The sequence below is a fragment of the Sinocyclocheilus anshuiensis genome, unplaced genomic scaffold, assembly GCF_001515605.1.
Source record: "Sinocyclocheilus anshuiensis isolate Anshui unplaced genomic scaffold, SAMN03320099.WGS_v1.1 scaffold886, whole genome shotgun sequence".
Taxonomy (NCBI): domain Eukaryota; kingdom Metazoa; phylum Chordata; class Actinopteri; order Cypriniformes; family Cyprinidae; genus Sinocyclocheilus; species Sinocyclocheilus anshuiensis.
The window spans coordinates 1,224,375-1,249,537 of NW_015536542.1; the positions used below are offsets into that span (position 1 = coordinate 1,224,375).

Consider the following 25,163-nt stretch of genomic DNA (forward strand, 5'->3'; position numbering starts at 1 on the left):
AGTCCAACTCCATACCGAGAAAAGAGATCCTCTGCATCGGGGAGAGTTTGCTCTTTTCCCAGTTGACCCGAAGGCCCAACAGGCTGAGGTGCGAGAGCACCAAGTCCCTGTGTTCGCACAACTGATCCTGAGACTGAGCTAATGTGAGCCAGTCATCGAGGTAGTTGAAAATGTGAATGCCCTGTTCTCTCAGGGGAACAAGGGGAGCCTCCGCAACTTACGTGAAGACACGGGGCAACAGGGACCGCCTGGAGGGCAGGACCTCGTACTGATATGCTCGTCCTTCGGACGGGAACCGCAGCAATGGTCTGTGGTGCGGATGGATTGACACATAAAAGTACGCGTCCTTCAGGTCGATCGCTGCAAACCAATCTCGGGGACGGATGCACCAGAAGATGCGTTCCTGCGTGAACATCTTGAACGGTAGCCGGTGAAGGGCCCAGTTCAACACACACAGGTCCAAGATTGGTCGTAACCCACCGCCTTTCTTGGGTACAATGAAGTAGGGGCTGTAACGCCCCGTCTTCAAATCGGCTGGAGGGACAGGCTCTATCGCATCCTTCACCAGTAGGACTACGATCTCTGCCCGCAAGACAGGAGCATCGGCCGCTGAAGCGGATGCCACTGAACTTGGGGGGACGCCGGGCGAACTGAATCGCGTAGCCGAGGCTGATGGTCCGCAGAAGCCAGCGAGACGGGCTGGGTAGCGCTAGCCAGGCACCCAGATACCGTGCCGCGGTGGGGCAGCGAGGTGGAACGCAGGGACCTGAAGAGGGGTCTGAGTGTGCAGTGCAACACTTACCTGGTTCCACGGTTTGGCAGGGGGTGCGTGAGTAGGGCCTTTGATGACGCTCTCGAACCGCCCGCTGCTGCCTGCTGGCGAGAGAGGAGGATAAGCGTGGTCCGGTATTGGTCTGTCCGCGACTCTCCATGCCCTCTTGGGACCCAGAGACAAAGAAAACCGCTCTCCTGTCGAAATTTTTGGAAACCAAATTCTCCACCCGGCCCTCCTCCGGGGAAGGGAGAGGTGCATCTCTGGGTTGCCTGTCCCGAGGCCTCTTGCTCTTCCGCTCACCGCCAGGTTGACGGGGGCCTGGACGGGCGGGGCGGCCTGCCTATGCCCAGCTCCACAGCGCCGCTTGTTTGAGGCTGCTGCGGATGCGGCATGGGAGCGGGGGTGGATGCAGGGGGCCGCCCTCGGCGACGAGCAGGCTGGGGTGCTGCGGCCTGCGGACGGGTGGAGGCAGCAGCTGCCCACCGGGGCAGAAGTTCGGACCGCCTCAGTCTGCTCCTGTGCAGCCGAGAACTGCTGGGTCATGTTCTCGACTGCGTCGCCAAAAAGGCCGGTCTGGGACACAGGGACCTTGAGGAACCGAACTGTGCCTCAGACCGCCCGCGTTACTGCCTGAAGTAGCCCCCGCCTGACTGCCGCCATGACGAGAACTAGATCGAGGCAGAGGCAACAGAGCTCTGCCCCTTTGAGGAAACAGAGCTTGACCCACGAGTCCGAGATGATCATCTTCCCGGAATGAGAACATGACTCATCCACAAACGCCACCTCAGCGTGCTAAATGCCCAGGCACGTGAGGCAGCGATCGTGACCATTACCCAGCGCCAGGTAACGACCGCATCCAGAAATGCCCGGATGATACGTTGTCTATAGCAAGACCCACATCGTCTTTACAAAGACGTAACGTCAAGTTTGCCACGCAATGTCGTCTTTAAAAAGACGCACCCGAAATTGCTCTTTTAGGGAAAAAGCACTTTTAGCGTGCTGAGGCGCACAGGGGAGATGATCATCTGCATTACAAAGACGTAACGTCGAGTTTGCCACGCAATGTCGTCTTTAAAAAGACGCACCCGTGAATGCTCTTTTAAGGAAAAAGCTCTTTTAGCGTGCTGAAGCGCACAGGGGAGATGGCCGCCTGCAACACAAACGGGGTAGTGCAGCCTGATGTGCGCAACCCACTCGACACGGGACGGCTCACCCTCCGATGCAGCGATCGACATCCTATCGTCGGGAGGAGCACCAACGGATACTACTGGTACGCTCCTTGTAGAGGGCCCAGCACGTTCCATTGGCTGCTTAACTGGTTGCGGAGTGCAAGAGGAGTGATGGTCCCCCAAGGGTTGGTTCCCTGGAGGGTTTGCCATCACTGTTACCCTCAGACCGCCCGTGCTACTGCCTGAAGTATCCCCCACCTGACTGCCGCCATGACGAGAATTAGATCGAGCGGTCATCCGACGTGACGTCGAGAGTGACCGACTGAAAGGGAACTAGGTTGTTTTAAATTCTCCAGATGAAAATTTGATAAACATGATAAAGATCTCTGAAAAGTGGGAAACGCACACAACAACAAAAACAACTACTATTATTATTATTATTATTAAAATATTTCATGGTTTAAAATATGGGGTAAACAGTGTGAAAAATTGTGAAACTCATGAAAAATAGTCAATTTCTCCTCTAAATTAATTCGTTTATTTTGCAGATTGATACATGTATATGCTTGCAACTCCTAAAAAGACAAATTAAGTGGATCATTATTATTTATTTTATACTGTTCTTTAAAGCAGTGCTTAACTTTGCTGTTTGGCGTTTCCATAAAACATAGTATGAATGTAGCAACTGATGCTACTGTTATCAATAAAAATGTCCAATGAGAATTAGCATAACTAAACTTCCAATGTAGTTTAAATAACATATATACTTTTTCTCCACTGTCTGTGAGACTACTGTAGGTTAAAAAATGTTGGTCTGTAAACAACATCTAATTAGAAAAGATGCAGAGAAAAAAAAACTGATTCAGAAAAAATTTACAGAAAACTTAGAATTTTTAATTCAAGTTTAAAATTCAGTTTTTAAACTTTCAGTTTTCGCTAATTTCAGAATTCAGTTTTCCTTGTAGGGGCAACCTAGGGAATTTAAATCCCCTTTCAATTCTAGCCATACTGAATAGCTAGAAGAAGAAAAAATCACGGCGTTATATGGCAACACTACTATAGTGGGTTAATTACACTGAACAAATGATGACTAATTTGTTTGTTATATGGATTGTTTTATTCGGCTGTCACTCTTAGATCAAAATTGAAAAATCTCTGTAAGGCATGAGTGAGACTAAAACATGTACGACATGTTGTGTACAGTAGGTTCATGGAGGCAGAACAATGAGTTTCTGTTGCCCATGGGCAGACAATGAAGCAACCATGACTTGGCAAAAAAGAAAGACCGCCCATACTGTGGATCTAAGAATACCTGTGTAATAGCTGTATGAATTTGTAATATGAATTTAGAGAATTAAATAAAGTACCAGTTGTATTTAAAGGTAAGGAATCTATTCTTTGTCTTGAGGGAGCATCATATGTACTTTAATAATCACAAATGGGTATAAACCTGCTTCTTAACCAACAATCCAAATCTGCTGGTAGTAACTAACAAGAGTGTAAACATAACAGAAAACCTCTTTAAAAGTGAGTTGGCACAAAGTTCACAACAAAGCTGTGAATGTAAAACAATGTCCCCTGAACTCCTCAGGAAGGTGGCAAGAAGTATATGAGAGCTTGTCCTTGACATTATCATAAATCATATAGGGCCTCCAGAAAAGTGGCGATGGACCAAGCCTGTGTTTCACAACTGAACGGGCAGTACTGTCCATTTTCATTGGTCAGCTCAGGTAAACCCTTCCAAGGTGATCTAAATCAAAGAGAACATATAGATATGAAATGTTGTATACTGTGCAAATGACTCAAACACTGAATTTCTAAACTCAATCTTCTGTAGATTTAAATCACTCGCCTTTTTTTGAAAGAAATGAAACTTTTTGTGTTAGTCTGAGCTCTGCAATACCTTTCTAAATGGGTATAAATTCTAGACAGAACATTCTTGACGAGGTACACGCTTTCGTTGTACTTCTCCTGGCCCATTTTCTTAGCGAAATAAAGCTTGGCTCGTAAGAAGTATCCAACTGGCCACAACCATTCCTGTAAATGATGAAATGTGCATAGTTAAAAAAAAACAATGAAATCTCTTACATCTGAAACAATTTATACTTGTTGAAGGGATAGTTCACACAAAAATGAAAACTGTCATCATTTACTTCCAAACCTGTCCGCGTTCACTTCCATAGTATGGAAAAAATACTATGGAAGTCAATGGGGACCAGAAACCATTCCACATTCTTCAAAATATCTTATTTTGCATTCAGCAGAAGAAAGAAATTCATACTGGTTTGGAACAACTTGGGCAAACTATCCCTTTAATGTATGAAAACATACAGGTCCTTGGTGATAGTTGAATCCTTTCGCACAGTTGTAGTTGTCATTATCCAGGGCGTTGTCATAAATGCCGCAGTACACCAGATCACTGTTAAACAAATACAGACACTCCAACATCAGAGATTTCTACATACAAATGACTTCACCGATGCACAAATACTCTTGTTCTAGACTAAAACACTTATCAAACCATGTTCAGCCAGCCAGCCAAAAGAGCACACTTTTAACACAAGTAGCTGCTTAACCAATGGGCAGACAGCAGGTGTTGTTTTCTACTCACTCTGGATCCAGCGTTTTCATTCCCAGAGGACCGAGCAGTTTCTTTTCTACAATCTCTAAAGCCTCCCATGCTCTCTGCACTGTAAACAACTCTGGTGCCTAGTAAAAGAAAGGACTGTAAGAGAACACAGAACAGCCCCAAAAATAATTTTTCATAAGCACTTGGACTCACCACCACCATGGCGATGGTGAAGTTAGGCCTGAGCTGGTAGTCACACCAGAGGCTAGAGGCCCCGTAACTGTCTTTGTAAATGCATTTCTTGTGGACCAGTTCAGGATGTTGCTCATTTGGGTCTGCAGGGTCATCTGACACATAGAAAAACCTTTCAAAATTCTCCTGGATCCTTTGATTCCACTCTTTATAGGACACCGACTGTTCTGTTCCTGGAAAAATTACACTGTAATGGTTATGATATCTTTAAAATATATGAAATATGATTAGCATGCTGTCAGCTGATTATACTGTATCATAACAGTGAATCGTGATACTACTGAAGGTATGTATTTTCAACAGGACAGGAATGACTAGACTCAAAAGTGAGTCGCTGTAGCAACATTCCTCTTGTTCTGGTAGTAGTTTTAACCTTTTTTTGGAGGAAAATAAATAAAGTAAAATGAAATTCATTACTGGTACCTTATTTTGTAATAATAGAAAATAAAACTAAAAGATTTAATTACTGGAACCTTATTTTGTAATAAGATTTTTTAAAAATCCCCCTTGAAAAAACAATTACTGGTACCTTATCCTATAAGAAAAAATTAACTAAAAACAAAATAAAATAAAATTACAATTTAATTACTGGCACCTTATAATTAAATACAATTAAAAATAAAAATAAATAAACAAAACATTTCATTATTGCCACTTATCTAACAAAAAAAAAATCAATTTCTGGCACCTTATTTTGTAACAAACAATAATAAATAAACATTTACAGTTTCATTGAGAATGAGAAAGTATTAAAGAAGATGTACCATCTCTGTGTATTGTGACAGAGGAGTATGGGAAATTTCCATTCTCATTCATCGTCATCAGCCAGCGCACCGCTGACTTACAGAGACCCACAATCTCCACCACAGAGCCGTCCCTGCACATAAACACAACACCATTATCCACTTGACATATTGAGGACTGGTTTATCCAAGCTCAAAGCTACTCAGTCTCAGTGGTTCACATTGAAAGAGTTATTTTGTGCTAAATATAGTGGAGCATTATTATATGGGTTTAGCATGACAGGTATGTTAGCGTGTAGTTATAGTACCTGGGTGTGGCTGGAACACCTCTATTATGGGCTTTGTCACTCTCTCCCATTTTATCCATCCACGTCCCACAGTTGAAGCGATTTCCACCGTAAACAAATCCCGTCTCGGGATTTACTTTGGCCTCCACGTTAAAGCCTATGGGACAGGACAATAGGAAAAGCAAGGTATGGTTTGAGACAGACATGGAAAAACAGTCTCGAGTCAGAAAATTACTCACCTTCATCTCGCATGTTGTGGTCGATCTGTGGACCTGCGTTTCTCTCTCTGAACTCTACTCCCTGCATATGACGCTGCATAGCCTCTTGAATAACCACATATAACGGCTGGTCGTGAACCTGATACAATTCATGAACAATAATATTAACAGCCTTTAGTCCAAATGAAACCATGCCACATCAAAAATAAACATAAAAAAAATATTTTGTGCATATATACGTATTCTTCATAATCTGATTAAATACATAGAGATTTGCCTACTAAAAGTGTTATATACTCAACATAAAATTTGACCACCGTCATTTTTTTTAACAATACTTTTGTAAAATGGTTGTTTGATTATACAAGACATTTATGTAAATTAAAGTTACAAATCAGTATGACTTTCCTCCATCCATGGAGCACAAAAGGTGATTTTTTGTAGAATATTCTGGCCACACTTTTCAATATATCACTTTCAATATGAGGACTGGGGCTGTTAAGCTCGAAAATAACTAAAAGCTCCATAAAAGCAGCATAAGAGTGGTCCAAATAAGTCATTTAATCCAATAATAGTAAAAAAATATATAATATAATCATATAATAGCATAGTATGATGAATTGCATGTTATCTGTCCCTAGATATCCATGGCACATTAATGAGCCAATTTCATAGTATTTCCATGGTGCTTTTGTGTTGTTTTTGAAGTTTAAAAGCTCCAGTGCCCATTCATTGTAATTGCATGGACAATTAAATTTTGTGTTAAACAGAATAAAAACAATCAGTAAACAATATCTAAAGACATAAGCCTGCACCTATTATGAACCGTGAGATATTACATTTAGTATATGAGCAAAACATCTCTATAAGATAATGGCCTTGAAAGATGCAAACCGATGCTAATGTAATAAGCAACGGTGAAACAAAATCATAAAAATTATATGTTTATTTATTCCAGTGGCTAATATGTTGCATGTTATATGGAAGTTTGGTAAATTAAGTTTAAAAAAAAGTACCTCCCCTTACTGAATCATATAAGTAGGGCAGGGCATTGTACTATATCAAGTATCATAAGCAGTCAGAGATTGTTTCCATTGTTCTTACCACTGTCCCCAGGGGCTGTGCCTCAGAGTCATCAGTGGGATACATACGTGACACAGGGCACATAAGAATATCTGTGCCATTGGGCACGACATTACAGTAGTCCTGGATACACTGAAGCCACCACCATACTGCATCACGGCAGTTATAACGGGCTGTGACACCCTGACCCAGCAGATTAGGGATCAGACCATGGCGCATTGTGCCAGCAAAGGCCAAGATGATATTTCTGTCAGAAGCAACATCAGATTAGAGGATGATTTCAGAGTCATTGGTATGTATTCTAAAACTAGATGCTCACCTGGCCTCCAGGTACCTCCCTGTCAAAAGCATGAGGCCGCGCAGCGCTATGAAAGTGTCTCGCCCCCAACAGCGGAAGATTCCAGTGGAGAAATGTGGCAGACCTGCATAGGTGATAAAATTTTTTTCATAAAACAAGTACCACATTAAAAAGTATGTAATATGTAGAAGTGTAGAAGTTGGTACATCAATAAGAATCATTTTAATCACATTGCAACTTAAGCATTAGAAAGCATGTCAATATGGTAGTATATGCGTATATAGGCACAGCAACACTTTTAGACAATATGCACTTGGGGCCCTGTCTAGTATCAACCATGTGGTTTTTTTTTCTTTAATTTAAAGCATTAAATAAATATAAACAGTCCTGTCAATCAAATTATTTACAGTAGATGGAACTGTATGAATCCAACCTGCAGCAAGAGAAATGCAACACTGCTCCTCTTGTTTGGTCACACTGTTGAGTCGGACCGGGACATCCTCCAGTTCAGGGGAGAGGGGCGGCAGGGCAGGGATACGACCCACCCCACACATCTGAACTGACCCCAGGGCCAGCTGCTTAACCAGGGTCGACCCGTTCTGAACAAAGCTGGAACCCATTACACACATTTACAATCTACACCCCACACACAGGACAAATATTAAATACACTCTCACACTCTTAAATATTACATTTAACAGAGAACTAACCTGGACATTTGGTTGAAAACAGCATCTACAGCTGTGGCGTACGCCCCGACAATAATTGCATCAAAATAACATGGCACTAAATAGCGTGGAATATGTTTGAGGTATATAAAAACAGCGCTGAACCACTTTCCAACCTATGATAAATTTAGAAAAAATTAATTTAGACAAGTAGTATGCCACATCAAAACATTTTTACATTTTATAATTTCATATTATTACTAAGGTAATCTGAGTGATTTAAAAAGGATGCTGGACGAGTTGCATGGCAAACTTTATTACTTAAGTTCTTTTACCAAACATTACTAAAAAACATTTCCTTTCCTACCTCCCGCAGAGCTCCACCCTTATTCATCAGGCGAGAGCTCACGTAATCGATCATCCAATCACCTTGTCTGAGATTGTCACAGAATGGATGTCCAAGGTCATTTTTGGGCCGAATCTCAGACAACACTGACACAAAACCTGTGAGTAATGAAAGCACGAGGCTTATACAGTCACATAACTACTACAGTCACCCGAAACCAATCCTGTTACATGTGAATTTTGGTACCTTGTAGGCCTCCATACTTCAGCGGCATCCAGGATGGTATATTGTAGCAGCCGCCACCATCTTCTTGCTCCTCCGCATCACAGAGGAATAACAACACGTTCATCTCTGCCAGAGTCAGTTTGGACATTAAACTGCCACATAATTTAAAACAACAGGCCTTAGTGAGAGAACTGAATTGAAAGCAAATGAACTGATGCATATCATTATGTATTAAAATGAACTGTTAAACAGCACATATTTTGCCTTCTAAACAAATGAGAAGCAAATGAATAACTTTCATTGGTATTTCACTTTCTAAACAAATGAATAACTGGGAATTGTATTTGAACATGATTAACGTAAAAATGACTCACAAGTCTAGAGCTATTTTCAGGATGCCAGGCACATTGCTGTCAATCAGACTGCCGGATTTATACAGCCGGTTAAACTGTGAGAGTTGAGTTCGCAAGTAGCCGACCATTTTCTGAGAGTTTGGATCGAGACTCACCCTGTGAATTCAGTTACATGTTGAAATTAATTAATTAATGTTAATTTAAAGGAACAGTTCACCCAAAAACTCATGTGCTCATGTGGTTTTAAACTAGAAAATGCTGTTATTTTTCAATGGAACACACAAAAAAACACCTCCCCATCTTTCAAGCTCCAAAAAGACGAAGGAGCACTATAAAAGCACCATAAAAATAGTCTATACGATTAGTGCTCTTGTCCTTTTTGGAGCTTGAAATATCAAGTGATATGGAAAAATCTGGAAGTTTCTTGAAAATATGTTGTGTGTGTGTGTTCCATGGAAGAAATTACAGCATTTTTCCTTTCATGCACACATTATATTTTTGTTGGTTTGTTTATGGTTAAACACCTTGCCAGCTTCTGTGACTATTGTTATCTTCATGGCAAGAAAGGTTACAAAATATTTTTAGGCGTGTTTCTCAAAGGATTGACATGAGGTTGAATAAATATTTTTATTTATATAAAAAAAAAGATAACCACTTAAAATATTTTTCAGAAAACTTTAAGCCATGAATGATTGAAAAAATGACAAACAATTACAGTGAAACCTATTATATAAGACTGCATTAAACAGGATTAATTTCATTTGGTGTGTGTTTGTTTACCTGAATGTAATTACACTACCGGGTGTGAGCTTTTCAAAAAAAATCTCCTCAACAAACTCACTGCGGCCCTCTGTGATGGCATCTCCCTGTTTTACAATTTCACTGTCCTTTAACTGAAAACAAACACATGTATTCAGGTCTAAATCAGAAGGGACATGCTTTGCACACGTGTAGCCGTCAAGAAACTATACACTTACACGAAGCTTCATTTAAAAAAATCAGCGTACAAAAACAAAGAGCATGCCAACAAATACCCACAATACCAACAGAACAGGTTCTCTGTTTGTTAGTCTTTTCTCCGTCCGATGACAGCCCTAAAACTGATCCCGGCAGCCCTCCCCTTCATGTCACAGCGCAGCTGTTACCTACACTAGTGTCATGTTACCTGGATGTGTTCGCGGATCTCAACCGTGTAGTTCGGCATGCCGTTAATAAACCTCTCATCTTTCACATATGACTCAGCTTTTCTCTCCACTGTATGCGCTTCTAAAATCACCTCCTCGATTTTACCTGCGCAATGAGATGGCAGATAAGAAAAAACATGTCTTTCTGGTTTATAAGTATAACTGATTCATAAGAAATCATACTTCAGTGACATCTGAAGTGAAAATTAAATGCTCAAACTACATGATGTGCCACGCATAAAATAAGACAGATGAGTTTGATTTCAACAAAATAACTGGAAAGCAAAGGGCATTCAGCACTAAAAGCGTTTGTACCTGGGATGTACATGGGGGCTAGATGCGCTCTGTATTGGTGTGTTTCTAGGTTTTTAAAGGCCGTACGAGACACAGTCAAAACAGACTGATGTGTGCTGGGACAATGCCTGGTCACAGCCACAGTGTCTTCATCCAGCTGATCCACGTAAACCTGTGACATGCATGATGAACAGATATAAAGACACAAACAGTCATGTGCACATAAGACTGATGGTGGTGTAGTCAAGTGGTAAGAACAGGTTTAAACCCTACAATGGGTCCTACCACCCTAGTAAACACTTTACAGCTCAAATAACACATATCTGAATACTGAAAGAAATAATTTACAGCGATTTGAAAAAGTATTTGGATAGTTAAAGATGTGTGAATGTCTTTGGATTAGATAGTAAAACTCAGTGGTATTTATTTTAAAGAAATAAAGTACACTTTTTAAGCAAAATAATTAACAAAAAGAGTTTTTTTCATGTTAAACACTAGATATGTTGTTCAAAATGAACTCAAAAATATCTGAATGCTTTATTGTTGTCAAATGTTAGTAGAAATGCAAAAAGAGCTCATAAAAGTGAAGTTTGTCCTGATAAAAGGTCATTTGTTTGCAGATGCAACTCTACTGAATAATTCATGTATTCATATACATTTCTTTCATTTTTTTTATTCATACATTTTTGGTTAAAAATTATTAGACATAAGGTTTATACACAAAAGGTGTATTATCTTGAAAATAAAAAATAAAAATTTGTAGAGTTTAATTAGAGATATAATAAACAGATACTTTTTTTAAGTGTATCTTAACGGTTCAAAATTTGGGCCACTATAAGTGCTTTAAATAAACCTGTTTCACATTTCTTATTTAAAAAAGACTTTCCATCCTAAGTTCATCTCTCTATAAACAACTTTGATATGAGGGACAAGCTGAAAATATTTCCAACAGCATGTCTCAGATGTTAAATCTGAACCTGAAACATTTCTTTAATCTAAATTTAACCCAAGGGAATAAAACTGTCAGGCAAAGTGACTAATGAGTTTACTCAGTAGTTAATAAAGAACTTGATTACCAGTATCAAAGTCTCATTCTGCTGTTAGAGGTTGTGACTCATAATACATTTTTTTGATATCTGTTATGAGTAAACATGATCCTGACCTGGGTGAAGCCCTTCTCTGCCAGCTCTTGGTGGAGTTTGTTGAGGGCAAGTTTTCCTGCCATTATACCAGTCTGGAGGTTCACCTCAACAGAAGAGGGCAGTGCATCAGGATTCCACTTGGGGTACAAACGCTCTTCCTTTACTACTGAAATCTGAAGAAAAAACAAGTTTGGTTAGCTTTACTAGTCAGCTTGTGCTGGTAGACAATGTGCCAACACCATTATGTGGACAAAACACATTTTTGCATACACATTTGCAACATATTTGCCTGTTTGAGGCAAGGAATTCTAAAATGAAAAACCATGGAGGGGAGGGCCTTTTCATACAATGCGCTTAAGTTATGGAACTCAATACCTGCATCGATTAGGAATGCTGCCTCGTTGGATTGTTTTAAGAAACTTCTTAAGACACATCTTTTAAGTAATGTTTTTTACTTTTAATTTATTGCTGTATTTTGATATTATGTATTTGAGAAAGGCGTATTATAAATAAAATGTATTATTATTATTAATACAGAGTGATCAGTCACAAAGCATTTATGGCTCAGATGACTGGCTCAAAATTATTTCAGAAACTGTGAAGAAAAGATGGCAGCATCCAGGTTGTGCTTGTGCAGTGTTGCATTTACAGTGGAGTTACTCCCATTGAGATGAATGGGAATGATAACCAATAGCTTTCTACAGGTATATTAGAACCCCCGGGAAACATTTTGATGTGAAAAGAAGGAAAAAAAATAATAACAGAAAGGCTTTTGTTTATTTATGAAAACTGACCCAGATACAAACTGAGTGATAAGAACAGAAATGATTTGTAGAGGGAGAACAAAGGATTCTTCTTACATAATTGGGACTGACGTAAACTTTTTTTTTAATCTGTCATACAAATCATGAAGGAGAAATGTAATATGATATTTATGTAACAAAACAAAATCTCAACTTTAGCTGGCATTCAAAAGTTTGGGGTCGGTCAGATTTTTAAAAGTCTCTTATTGTATGCTCACCAAGTCTTTAGTGTCACATGATCCTTCAGAAATCATTCTGCTGATTTAGTGCTCAGAAAACATTTCTTATTATTATCATTGTGAAAACAGTTGTGCTGCTTAATATTTTTTGTGGAAACTGTGATAATTTTTCCAGAATTCTTCAATGAATATAAAGTTCAAAAAGACAACAAGTCTTAATGTCCCTTTTGATCAATTTAATGCATCTTTGCTGAATAAAAGTATTAATTTATTTTAAAAAAATCTTTCTGACCCCAAACTCTTTTATGGTCATGTATGATCGAAAAGCAGAAAAATGCTCCCTTCAAAGAAAGTAGAAGTCAACATGAAATGTCCAAATCCAAAGTTTGTGCAACACCCTGTCTACTAAGATATTATTTGTCATCTTAAGGTTCCTTGAATGTGTTTTGGAATATTAGATATGACATCATGGTGACTTGGAAGCAGGGCTGCATGATTATCATAAATATAATATATATATAATATAATCATAATATATAGTGGTAAAATCATAATTGTCGATTATTCCCTTGAAATTGTAATTGTGATTATTAATTACGATTATCACAATTTACACTGAATGATGTTTATACAATTGTTTGAAGCAACTTCATGCCATATTTTTATATGAACATAAACAAGCTGAAAAGACTAATTGAAAAACTTGTTTTGCTTTTCTATAGTATTAAGCCTCAAATGTCAATTGTACATTGGATTGGTTTCTACTTGAAATAAAAAAAGTAAAAATATGCATGGTATTATAATGTTATACTAAAACTAAAATTAAAACTATGGCAAACCCCTTAAGATAACATGTACAAAGAAAAATCACCTTAAGCATGCAGAATAACATAAGTGGACTTTGAACGATTACGTAATTGTGGCATCTGAAATTGTATTTGCGATTACAAATTCGATTAATTGTGCAGCCCTACTTGGAAGCCTTGCAACCAGTTTTCTTAGAAGGTGCCTTTGCACTAAAATGCCATCTGTTTAATCACTGACTGATTGGTAGCAAGGCCTTAGGTTTCAGACACAACAAAATCACCGCAGAGATTTGTACCTGTTGAGGTACGAGCTCATCATATCCTCTAGTGCTGCCTGAGGCACAGCAGGCCATAGAGACGATAGCAGTACTGGCTAAAGCATCAAACACTGAACGAACCTACAAGAAAAACAGATTTTAATTAAAAAATATATATATTACATAGTATAAAATACACAGTAAAACAAGTAATAATTACCTCAACATATAAAACACAAAATAAAAACACTTTACAGGATGTTAAGTCTGAAATACTGTAGGATGTGTTGGCCGTTCATATTCATATGCTTTTTGCCATCAGTTACTTTCACTGACCAGAATGGGACATTCGTTGTCGTTGGTAACATCCAAAAACATGGCGTGAGCAACTGATGGCACTAAAGGCCTGAGGTTTGGCTGTACGAATGAACCTACAGGCTCCCCTCCAAAACGATAAACGAGTCGACCTTCCTCATGGCTGTCCCCGGCACTCATGGCCTCTGATGATGACAGAACAGATCTTCTCAGGAAATGGGATCTTTCATAAAAAGGTCAAACTTTACATAACAGGGTTGATGTTGCAGTATAATTAATTAAATTTTTTTTTAACTACGGGCACTACTCTCACTAGTATATTTAATTTGTCTAACAGTGTGTGTGTGTGTGTGTGTGTGTGTGTGTGTGTGTATATATATATATATATATATATATATATATATATATATACACACACACACACTACCACCACACCCTCATTGCTCATTGGTGTTCAAATAATATTTTCAACATTTTTAGAATAATTTGACAAAATTATATCTTTATTCAAAACGATGCACAATAAAAATACACTATTTTTTTTTTACTTTATTAATGGCAAATGTTGGTTATGATGTAAATGACAACACAACTCATATTGGCATAAAAACTGATATAAAATATTTTCACACAATAAATATTGAAATCTTTTTATTTATATTTTGCTGAGATTATCATAGCTTTCAAAATGTTTGTTTTAATTATCCATGTGTATTGTATGGGTCAAGGGTAGAACAATACAACTGAAACATAAAAGGCTAAAAAACACAAGCAAAAATAAATGACAATTTTAATGTGGCCTTCATATAACGAAAATAAATTAATGAAAAAAACAACCCATACGACAAGTGTCCATCCATATCTATCTAACATCTCAAATTTAAGAATATTCTTTGTGAAACACAACTCAAATTCTATCAACAGCAGCTGTGGTGTTTTTAGCTAATTTTGAGCAACGAGTCAAAACTATTTAGTGTCATAATCAACAGCGTGCTGTATTTGCATTTCACACATCATGTTCCTTATTTCTGTGTGTCACTGCAACTGCATTTCCCAATCTCTTTGCGTCTTACCTCGGATAAGGGCGGTAATGCCAAGCCTAGTCATAAAGATATTGTCCAGCTCCTCGCTACCAGTGAAGAGCTCAGCCACCACATACAGATCAGGCCTATGTTGACGAGCAACAGCCAACATATACTGCAGCCCACCCAGCAGCAGGTTAGATAGATAGAATGATAGATAGGAAGACAGAACGATAGATAGATCGATAGATTGATAGATAGATAGAATGAAAGCAAATTAAGCAAGACAGACAGATGATGGTGTGAAATGTACGACAAAGAATTGGAACATGCTCAGGTTACATAATCAGACATTATTGCATTAGGACATTAAGCAGGTTTATTAGTAATGAAATGTGTTATTAATGACATATTATTCGTGAGCACATGAAATGCACAAGGTCAAAGTAGGTGATGAAGAGAAAGAGTTAATGTTGCCAAAAAAGGTATGAATGTTTTGAGTAAAAAGCGGAGAGGAAGAAAAAAAACACAAAAAGCTAATTTAGCATCAAGGGCAAACGTGTCTCTTGCAGTCTGCAGTACCTCTGACGAGACTGGTTATTCCCAGCCGATTAACAAACAAATTGTCAAACTGTTCACTTCCTGTAAAGAGTTCGGCTATCACATAAAGATTGGGCCTGACCACTCTGGCTGCAGCTAACATGGCCTATAGACACAACATACAAGTTGTCACATCCAACAGTACATGTCAAATACCTGCAGTACAACCTCAGAAGGAATGACACTACATATTTTCAACATGAAAATGGTCACTTTATACATTTACAATGACATTGCAGAACATTCTGAGTTCCTGCCTGTTGCAAATGATGTCATTTGTATAAATAAATCATGAAATATGCATGCAGATCAAAAATAAAGTAGAAATCTGAACACGTACCTCAGCCACATGAAGGGGTGTGGAGTGGCAGTTATCCAGACGTACACCGGAGAAATGTTTGGCTGTGATCTCCGTGTACTTCTTCATGTGAGCCCATAAGTACGGACAGTCCTCTGGTTTGTCGCCATAGCGAAGTTTCACGCTGTCACCCCAGCAAACAAGCTCTCTTCTGAGGTAAACATTACAGCCTAACAGACAGATAAATCAATTACCAGGCTCCTTAACCAGCTAGACATTTTTAGTCACCAGAAACACAATGCAAGTTTTTGCAATTTCTAGACCAGCACCAAACCAGCATCAAAAAGTGTGCACCAGCATGCTGTTATTTTCATTACCGTTCAGCAGAAACCAAAATTGACATATATTTTGACTCACCTGGCTCTGCAAAGTTTCTAAGCGGGTCATCTGCCATAACCCATCCATTATGGGCGAGCAGATGACAAGCATCATTTGGATTCTGCATCAGCTGGTTTTCCTGCTCCATGGTCATGTCCTCAAATGGGAAGGTAAAATATCTGAATCATTAAAACAAGGCTGAACTGTAAATCTGCCATTCTCATCAGCGTACTGTACAATAAAATGCTAAGTTTACAAAATACCAGGCGGTTACAATGACCACTTCTGAGGAAAATTTTGATTTATTAATTTAGATTTATTCATTTGTGGAATAAAACAGTTTTGTTTGAGGTACTTAAAGTAATAATTCACTCAAAAAAAAAAAAAAATCCTTAATTTACTCAGGCCATCCAAGATGTAGATGAGTTTATTTCTTCATCAGAACAGATTTGGATTAATTTAGCATTACATCAGTTGCTCACCAGTGGATCCTCTGCAGTGAATGGGTGCCGTCAGAATGAGAGTCCAAACAGCTGATAAAAACATCACAATAATCCACAAGTAATCCACACCACTCCAGTCCATCAATTAATGTCTTGTGAAGTGAAAAACTTAAAAAACTGATTATAAATGCCATCATTAAGGCATTTTAACTTTGAACTGTAACTTATAATCAGAATTCATAATAACACTTCCTCCAGTAAAAAAGTGCAACCCGTTGTCATCTGCCATCATAATCCACCAACATATTTGTTTAGAACCATTTTGGACCGTTTTCTCTTGCAAACAGTGTTTAATCTGTGCATGTTTCTCTCTTGATTTAGACTAAATGTCTTTTTCACTGGAAAAAGCACTGTTATGGATAGAGGACTTGTAATTTAGCAATAGAAGCAACGGTTTGAAGTTAAAATTGTCATCACTTGTGGATTATTGTAATGTTTTTATCAGCTGTTTGAATTCTGACGGCACCCATTCACTGCAGAGGATTCAATGGTGAGCAAGTGATGTAATGCTACATTTCTCCATATCTGTTCTGTTCTGATACACTTATCTAAATCTTGGATGGCCTGTCAGCTGATTTTTTACTTTTTTTACATCATGTAAATACAAAGCAAGCTGTGGCTGGCTGCTTTAAGTCAGTCAGATGATCTCTTCCTGTCTAACTGGGCAGTTCTTGGCCAGAAGAAGTTGCAAAGCAGACCAGACTTTATGATGCCTGTGTTGCTCCGCAAGACTACATCATTTTTACCTAGTCACCAAAGGGTTTGTCCGGGTGACAGGTCCAAGTTGAGGGCCGTGGGAGGCGAGTCTTTCATAACAAACCGTTTCCACTATGCAGTTTATAGCCTTCAAGAAAGAAATGATATAAAGTAATCAGATTGACATCAAAGCTAAACAGACAGATCATCTGTGAATCTTGTACACAGAAACCAACCTTCTCATGATGACTATGCATTTCCTTATAGCATTCCGCATTTAGTTCTTCTAGACTCATCTTAAACCAATCACAGCACTCTTGGATGGATTTGGGACCGTTACTGTTGTTTTGATAAGCACACGGAAAATAAAATTAATTTGTTTACAAAGTGCAGCACAATGGCATAATTATAAGAAAAACAGATATAAAATCTAGATTTAAAGAAGAAATAAACTAATAATAATAATAATAATAATAATAATTAGTGCTGGGCACCGATTAATCGCATCCAAAATAAAGGTTTTTGTTTACATAGTATATGTGTGTGTACTGTGTATATTTATTATGTATATATAAATACACACACATGCATGTATACATTTAAGAAAAATATATTATGTTTATATATTAAATATATTTATATATATTATATAAATGATGTGAATATAAATATATACATGTAAATACATGTAAATATTTTCAAAATAAATACTGTGTGTGTGTGTGTGTGTGTATTTATATATACATAATAAATATACACAGTGCACACACATATATTATGTAAACAAAAACTTTTATTTTGGATGCGATTAATCGTTGCCCAGCACTAATAATAATAAACTACCAGTCAGAAGTTTGGATAAGATTTATTTTTTTTTAAATCTTACTGACCCCAAACTTTTGTATGGAAGTGTATATTTCCACAAAATATTAAGTAACTGTTTTCAACATTGATTATAATAAGAAATGTTTCTTAAGCAGCAAATCAGCATATCAGAATTTTTTCTGAAGGATCATTTGACCGCAAACTGGAGTAATGTCTGCTGAAAATCTCACACTTTTGTAAATAAATAAATAGATAAATGAATAAATACTTTGACCCTTTGTACTTTGACAAATATATAAAGTGATGTAGGGGCTGCCATGTTGATATTATATGACCATCTGAATATTATTACTTTATTATGATTATACTTATCTTGCTTACCCTGACCTTTTCATGTGAGATAATTAAGAACTAAACATAGTCACATGGTCACAAAAAACAAATATTCTATCCAAAAAACATTAATCATTAAACAGAACTTGAACAGGAAGTGAACTCACGTGTGTCTGCCAAACATCTCCAGGGCCAGCTGCATGTCTACAGTGTTGCTGAAGCGTCTGTACTGTGAATCCTGGATGACTTTCAATTTGGGCTTTCCCTCCAGCTCAGGCCCCGCAGGTCTGTTACCTACAGATGGCAAATATACCCAAATCAGACCCTACAAAATACAAGTGAAAGAGCATCCAAGAAAATACTAGAAGGCTTGAAACACTCACCAGCCTGAAGAACCTTCCTAAACTGCTCCACGTTTTTCTCAACGTTTACCTGTAGAAACTCCCATAGTTTCAGTTGGGAGAAAACTTCTGTCCACAGAAGCCCTTGAAGGATCTGAAACATCAAGCCAATTTATTGGTCACCACAAACTTTAAAGTATTTATGGAATGTAAAAAACCCGTGACACCCTCAAGACTTACAGTTATGCCTTTGTCATTCTCAATAAGAGGTGGAAGGCCACTGTCGCTGTATTTCCCATCTGCTACGGCACAGCTGAAATGCCACAGGGCTCTGTCCAGCAGCCAGGCTGGCTTCAGATAAGGAGAGTTTACCAGGTTATAGCCACACTCTGGATGGAGTCGGATCCACTTACTGTTGGCAGCTAACCAAGGGAACATAGACATTATTTCATCATCATCATCATTCAAGACCATTTATCCATTTTATTTCAGCCAAAAGGAGTACTTTGTTTTCAAAACCCAAACATATGGAAGTACAATCTGGTATACCTGTTAGTATGGGATTATATTACATACACTAGATCAACAGTGTGCACATATTAAGGAAATGAAAAGGTGACATGTAAACGTACTTAAGTGTCTGATAAGTACTGGTACGTTTGCACATAATAAAACAGTAAAATCAATTTCAAAATGGCTCATTAAATGTGATAAACTTCAGTCTTGTGTTTAAAGAACTGCTCTGATTCCACATTATCTGTATCACAGCCGTTCTGTTCCACAAACGATGACAGCTGTGTTTAAAAGATTAAAGAGCAGCAAACACTTCCTGTGGCAACTTACCAAAGACATCAGAAGCTTAAAAAGTTCCTCGGAGTCCAAGAATTAAGTATTGATATTAATAAAATATATCCTTTTTTACTTCTTGCAGCCACTGATTCTAAAAATCAGTATTTTTTCTGGAATAACATAAAAAAAAAAGTACCTGATGCATGGTATTATATTTATTGGCATACAACATATGTAAATAGCCTTCCTTTTTCCAGTTAGATAAAAGTTGGAAACTTCAGTATGTTCTTTTAAAGTTTCATTAGACTATTTTAGAGGGGAAAAATTGAATCATTTATATATAGTTTACTGAATGGGCTCTGTTGTGAGAATAACAATAAAAACAAAAAGAAAACTGATCACCAAACATCTAAACTGTAAGAAACAAAAAATGTCTCATATTTACACACATTTATATCTTGGGGGGATATTGCCATTTTTTCTGTTACTAAACATACATGTTTGAAAAATCTAATAACAAGTCAGACAGGAATATTGCTAAATTTGATATGAATAAGCCTGCAATGATGTCAGTAGGAAGCCATCATGTTGTGGGACTCTCTTACTGGGAGACTCAAATTTTATTTTTTTATTCCTGCCAAAATGGTTGCTATAATACATTTTAGAGCGTGAGCTGCAAGTTTATGTAATATTAACTCATATTTTTTTTAATGGTTGGTATAATTTAATTGCTTTACACAACTGTTGCAATTTCATTTCTGACTGTGAATCTCGGTGGGTTAACTGAGGTCACTGTCGTCTGTAAATGCCAATGGCTCATAGTTATAGCATGCTTAAATCTTACCTTACCATCTACAGCTAACATACCGAAAGCAAACATAAAAGAAGTGCTAAAATGCAAACATTTTGGCACCCTGTTGAGAACTACTTCTAAACCCTGCTGAATCACTTTTACAGACTAACCAAAACGAAGCACACAAAGGTTTTCAGATTTGTTCCCATGGCATACATGCAGCAGAGGGCAACATGAAACATTAGAATGGCACAAAGAACAAGTCAGCCAACGTTAATCTTCCTGCAGAGTGACTGAAAGGTCAAAAATCTCAACCATTGTGCCACAGATGTGACCAGCTTTCATCTGCACTCTGATCACTGCAATTTATATATAAATAGCCTAACCACTTCGTTCTTGGTCTGCTGTGTCATTCTTAAGAGGTGACATTGCCATTCTAATATGATGAATAGCCGAACCCAGAGACTTCCAGACACTGGAAACACGATGCAGTGCTAGAAGGTTCTGCTAGTGTTTTTCACTACATGCTAAAGGCGTAGCAGAAACGTACCTGTGTGGTTGTACACCACATCTGTGATGCAAAGCATGCTCCACTCTTTCTTAAGTTTCTCCGTCAGGTTGCCCACATCCATCCAAGTGTAGTTCTTGCCAGGTGAGGAGAAATCAGGGTTCAGCTCCAGCTGATCAGCTATGGAGTAGCATGATCGTGATGCGCCTAGTTTCTGCAGAGGCGTGAAGTGGATCATATTGTAACCTGAACATTAAAAAAAAAAAAAAACGTCATCTACTTTAGATGAATGGAGCTTTTTGTACCTTACATGGTTACATTTGGCCAAAAATAGCTTGTTGGATAGTTAGTGTTTCGCCATCTGGTGTTGAAACCATGGCGAAGAGGTTCATTCATCCATATCGCACAAATGGTGCGGGACAAGTTACACACCAAAGTTTAATACTTAGGGTTAGTGGTTTGTTCAAGTACTATGGGCAATAGTAAAAGTTTGCCTTAGCCAACACCACTAATGATAAAAAACTTGTTTGCAGCTGTAAGGTGAAATTAATATTAATTTCACTTTTAATCTTGTTAATTGAAAAATGCTTGTTTGGACTGCTGATAAACACAGGCACATATGGCATGCATGCTAATACTTATTATTTAAGTGACTATGAAAAGCAGCAATAACCCAGAGATAGTCTAAGTGGATGAAGTTTAACCTGGTTTTATGTGAGACATGCCTTTTTTCTATGCATTAAACTCTATTACCCCCATAGTCACAGACAATAGGGAGTAAATACCCATTTTATAAACATTAGTAAATGTTTCTCATACATGAGTTTCAACAGACAGTGATTCATACCAGTTTCCTTGGCCACTCTGAGTCTGTCCAGCCATTCATCCAGAGGGCCCAAACACTTAGCAAGGTAAGTCTGAACTGTAATGCAATCGAGAGGCAGGATCTTCCTCTCATGACCAATACGCAACACTGGATCCACAACAATGTAGCCACCTCCGGTTCTTTCCTCATTCCTGTACACACAATATAAGGAAACACCTTTTTTCTCTGAAGGCAATTAGAAACTGCCTAAATTCCAAGAAGTAAATGCAATAATACAACTCACTCACCCGCACCCAAAGTAATACTGATAAGAGCCTGCTATCTCCAGGTCCAGTTTGCAGTATTTGTCTGAATCATCCTCTCTGCCGCTGGGGTTCACCCACTCCAGCTGATGGAAGCTGGAGCTGACGAACTTCTTGCCCGGTGCTGGGTAGTTGATGTGGACATGCACACTCTTACCCTGCAGGGTCGGGCCCAGGCGCAACTGAAGCTCAAAGCCTAAGTGAATTTTATGCGAGTCACATGAGAAAACTGCAGGGGGCGTTGCACAACCAATATCCCTGTAAGACTGAAACTTTAGATTAAATACTGCATTTATCAGTCAAGTTACATGCATCATAAATTATTGTGTTCAATAATGTATGTTGTAGTCCTTTTTTTTTTTAATAAAAGGGTTTAAAAATGCACTTTTCATGTACTGTGTAATTTACGTTTTAGAACAAATAATATAAAACATGAAAATCTTAAATATTCTATTTTACTTTTTTTTTTTCCAGCAGTTATCTATTAATTAAATATTTTCTTTATTTCTCCTTTAAAGACACTGGTTATAAAACTGGTTATAGTGTTGTTTATGCATATATTGTTTGGGGTACAATAAAAAAAAAAAGATCTAACGCATGGCATTTTAATGCATATTTTAAAAAATGTGCAAAAAGCCAGTGCTAAATGGTGGAAATTGTAGAACATTTATATTGTACAACATAACACGAAAATCTCTTCAAGTAGACTGAGATCTTATTTTACCCATAAATCTAAGATATTTAAGTTATTTCACAAACTAATAAAAATTCAAGAGGGAACCCATGGCTTAGAAGTGTTAATGCTAAAAATAGTTTTAGGTAAGCAGTATGCTGGTATTCTATTCCATACAGAGCAACAAACTGACCTTTGTAAACTATATTTACATTATCTGCACTGCAAAACCTAAGCACCACAGAAAATGGCACAGAACACCAGCACATTCCTCTGCTATATATAGCAGACAGCTTTTTGAATGTGATATTTGGTGCTCAAGCACCATGAGTAACACGTAAATCTATCCAAAGCTACTCCAGGGGTCCAAAGTGTTGAGTTGCAGAAAGTAATAAAGTAAGAGAAATAAGAGGGGAAGAATAAATTATGCGATTAACACCAGCATTAAAAATGATACAATAAATATATAAAATAATAAAATAAACATCACGATGGCATAGATAATGATGACATTGCATTTGCAATGCACAACTGATTATAAAAAAGTAATTGTAACAATAAGACCTAGACCTACCTTGCTCCAGGCGAAATAGAGTGCGCTCCAGTCTCTCCATGTCATTCAGGAGAAGCACTCGGGTCTGTTTGCCACGGAACATGTTGGCGGTGCTTTTTTGGGATGCCCTTTAAACACAGGAGAGGTTACCTCTGGATCCCCAAGAGCGCAGGCTGCCATATGATAACAACGAACACCATGTGAACAATCTGCTGCAACTGATACAGGCTAGTGGAGGATTTGCATGTTTCAGTTTCTCAACAATGTTTGCATAAAAATCTGACCTACTGATCTAACATGATAGATAGATAGATAGATAGATAGATAGATAGATAGATACTGCAGTGTTACACAAATCACACAATTTACAAAATATACATCATGACTACTGTATATACTGTACATTATTTGAATTTTGCACAAATACAGACACATGAATAGTATATGATAAACATTGCATGATTAAAGAATTATTTGTTGAACACTTTATATTGCACACCTTTAAAAGCTAAATTGTAGGTATTGTTACAACATTTAATAAACATATTAAAGACTTTCAAAACAACAACAACAACAAAAGACTTATCTTGACACATGGGATTTTTTACAATTGATAGTACATGATAAGCACTTCATGCATTAGTCTGTAAAGTAAATGTTAAAACAAGGTGCCATAACTTAAAATTAGCTATTGAAAGTTTAATTACCAGCAACATCCAACTCCTCACCGGAGTGTCACACGATGTTGGCCACAGAGCAGAACGTATGCGTCTAATAGGGTTATGCATCTGAGGTGACATGACCTTTCAGTGACCCTAAATATAGCCAGCACCTTTGGAGTAACATCTCACTGGTTACATCAGGCAAAGCCTGTGATGAACATGCGTTGATCATGCAGCACAGGTGTGTTATGTAATATATTATTAATATAATTTGTATTGTTATCAATAATGGATATTTTATATCGAATTACTCATTATCGTTTATTATTATTACTAGTGTATTTCAGCAAGTAACACAAGCAGAAGCTAACAACACGACTTGGATTACCTGAGGCGTAAGGCCCAGTGCCACTGGTAATCACGGCCATGCTGATTATTCGGTATTATAGAACTCTTGCTCGTATGATACTGCTTAAATTATTAGTATTATTATTACTACTACTTCGCTTGAGTTCACGAGAAAAAAAAACACCGACTGCGGTCAGGGGTTGCCAGGTTTTCACAACAAAACCCGCCCAATTGCTGCCCAAAACTAGCCCAATTGCGTTTCGGTGGGGGGTCCTCCGGTAAAAATCGCGTTCCGGTTGTGTAAAATACACCTTTTTTTGGCGTTGTTCCCCGGTAAAATTCGCAGTCCAGGGGCTAAACAGCTTCTTATTGGGTTCAACCCGCGGACATGAAAGACAACCTGCAGCAACAGTGTTAAAGTAGCCAATATTCCTGCGGCCTTCAAACAAAACGCTACTCTGTCGCGACGAAGGAACACTCAAGGCCAAACAAATTTGAGGACTGGAGCTAAGTACAATTACAAATATTTGTTACAAATAACAAAAATTTATTATTTGTTACAAATACCAATTAATTAAAAAAAATCCAATAATGATAATAAACGCCCCTATTCTTTACTTTAAACTTCTACTTCCTGTCCTCAAATGTTTTTGAACTAGGGACATTTATTATTATCACTATCACTCTTACCATGTATGTGTATATATATATATATATATATATATATATATATATATATATATATAT

The 25,163-nt window shown here is 37.9% G+C and overlaps 2 protein-coding genes across 5 annotated transcripts in view; one reads left to right on the forward strand and one right to left on the reverse strand.

The window, feature by feature from the left end:
- Nucleotides 1–3,467: 3,467 nt before the first annotated feature.
- On the reverse strand, nt 3,468–24,500 carry LOC107697901 (glycogen debranching enzyme-like). The gene is made up of 35 exons (XM_016498764.1): nt 24,457–24,500; nt 24,114–24,238; nt 23,428–23,579; nt 22,166–22,376; nt 21,900–22,069; nt 21,095–21,298; nt 19,203–19,384; nt 19,005–19,116; nt 18,789–18,915; nt 17,700–17,802; nt 17,514–17,611; nt 16,304–16,443; nt 15,929–16,116; nt 15,571–15,694; nt 13,988–14,151; nt 13,691–13,792; nt 11,627–11,779; nt 10,486–10,636; nt 10,152–10,276; nt 9,767–9,879; nt 9,008–9,142; nt 8,655–8,785; nt 8,430–8,566; nt 8,105–8,238; nt 7,828–8,003; nt 7,416–7,518; nt 7,118–7,343; nt 6,035–6,152; nt 5,817–5,952; nt 5,530–5,642; nt 4,727–4,938; nt 4,556–4,653; nt 4,276–4,363; nt 3,848–3,981; nt 3,468–3,694 (listed from the first exon to the last, which is right to left on the reverse strand). Exons 3-35 carry the CDS (start codon nt 23,507–23,509, stop codon nt 3,577–3,579), a joined length of 4,608 nt encoding a protein of 1,535 aa, XP_016354250.1. The 5' UTR covers nt 23,510–23,579; nt 24,114–24,238; nt 24,457–24,500; the 3' UTR covers nt 3,468–3,576.
- LOC107697922 (putative ferric-chelate reductase 1) overlaps nt 9,394–25,163 on the forward strand; it is a 27,808-nt gene continuing 12,038 nt past the window's right edge. The window contains exons 1-2 of one of the 4 annotated variants that reach the window (XM_016498828.1): nt 24,268–24,309; nt 24,406–24,482. The gene's annotated coding sequence lies outside the window, so the exon portion shown is untranslated. Of the gene's footprint in view, nt 9,406–24,247; nt 24,310–24,405; nt 24,483–25,163 lie in introns of those variants that run through there. The other 3 variants (XM_016498835.1, XM_016498810.1, XM_016498845.1) reach the window with 3 other exon arrangements.

Excerpts from the sequence above, each read along its gene's own strand:
- LOC107697901 (XM_016498764.1), bottom strand. The coding sequence starts at position 23,509 with ATGTTCCGTGGCAAACAGACCCGAGTGCTTCTCCTGAATGACATGGAG. Across the intron at positions 22,377-23,427 it reads TCTATTTCGCCTGGAGCAAG|GCTTTGAGCTTCAGTTGCGC; the intron begins GTAGGTCTAGGT and ends AAATTCACTTAG. Across the intron at positions 7,344-7,415 it reads GGGAGGTACCTGGAGGCCAG|AAATATCATCTTGGCCTTTG; the intron begins GTGAGCATCTAG and ends TGCTTCTGACAG.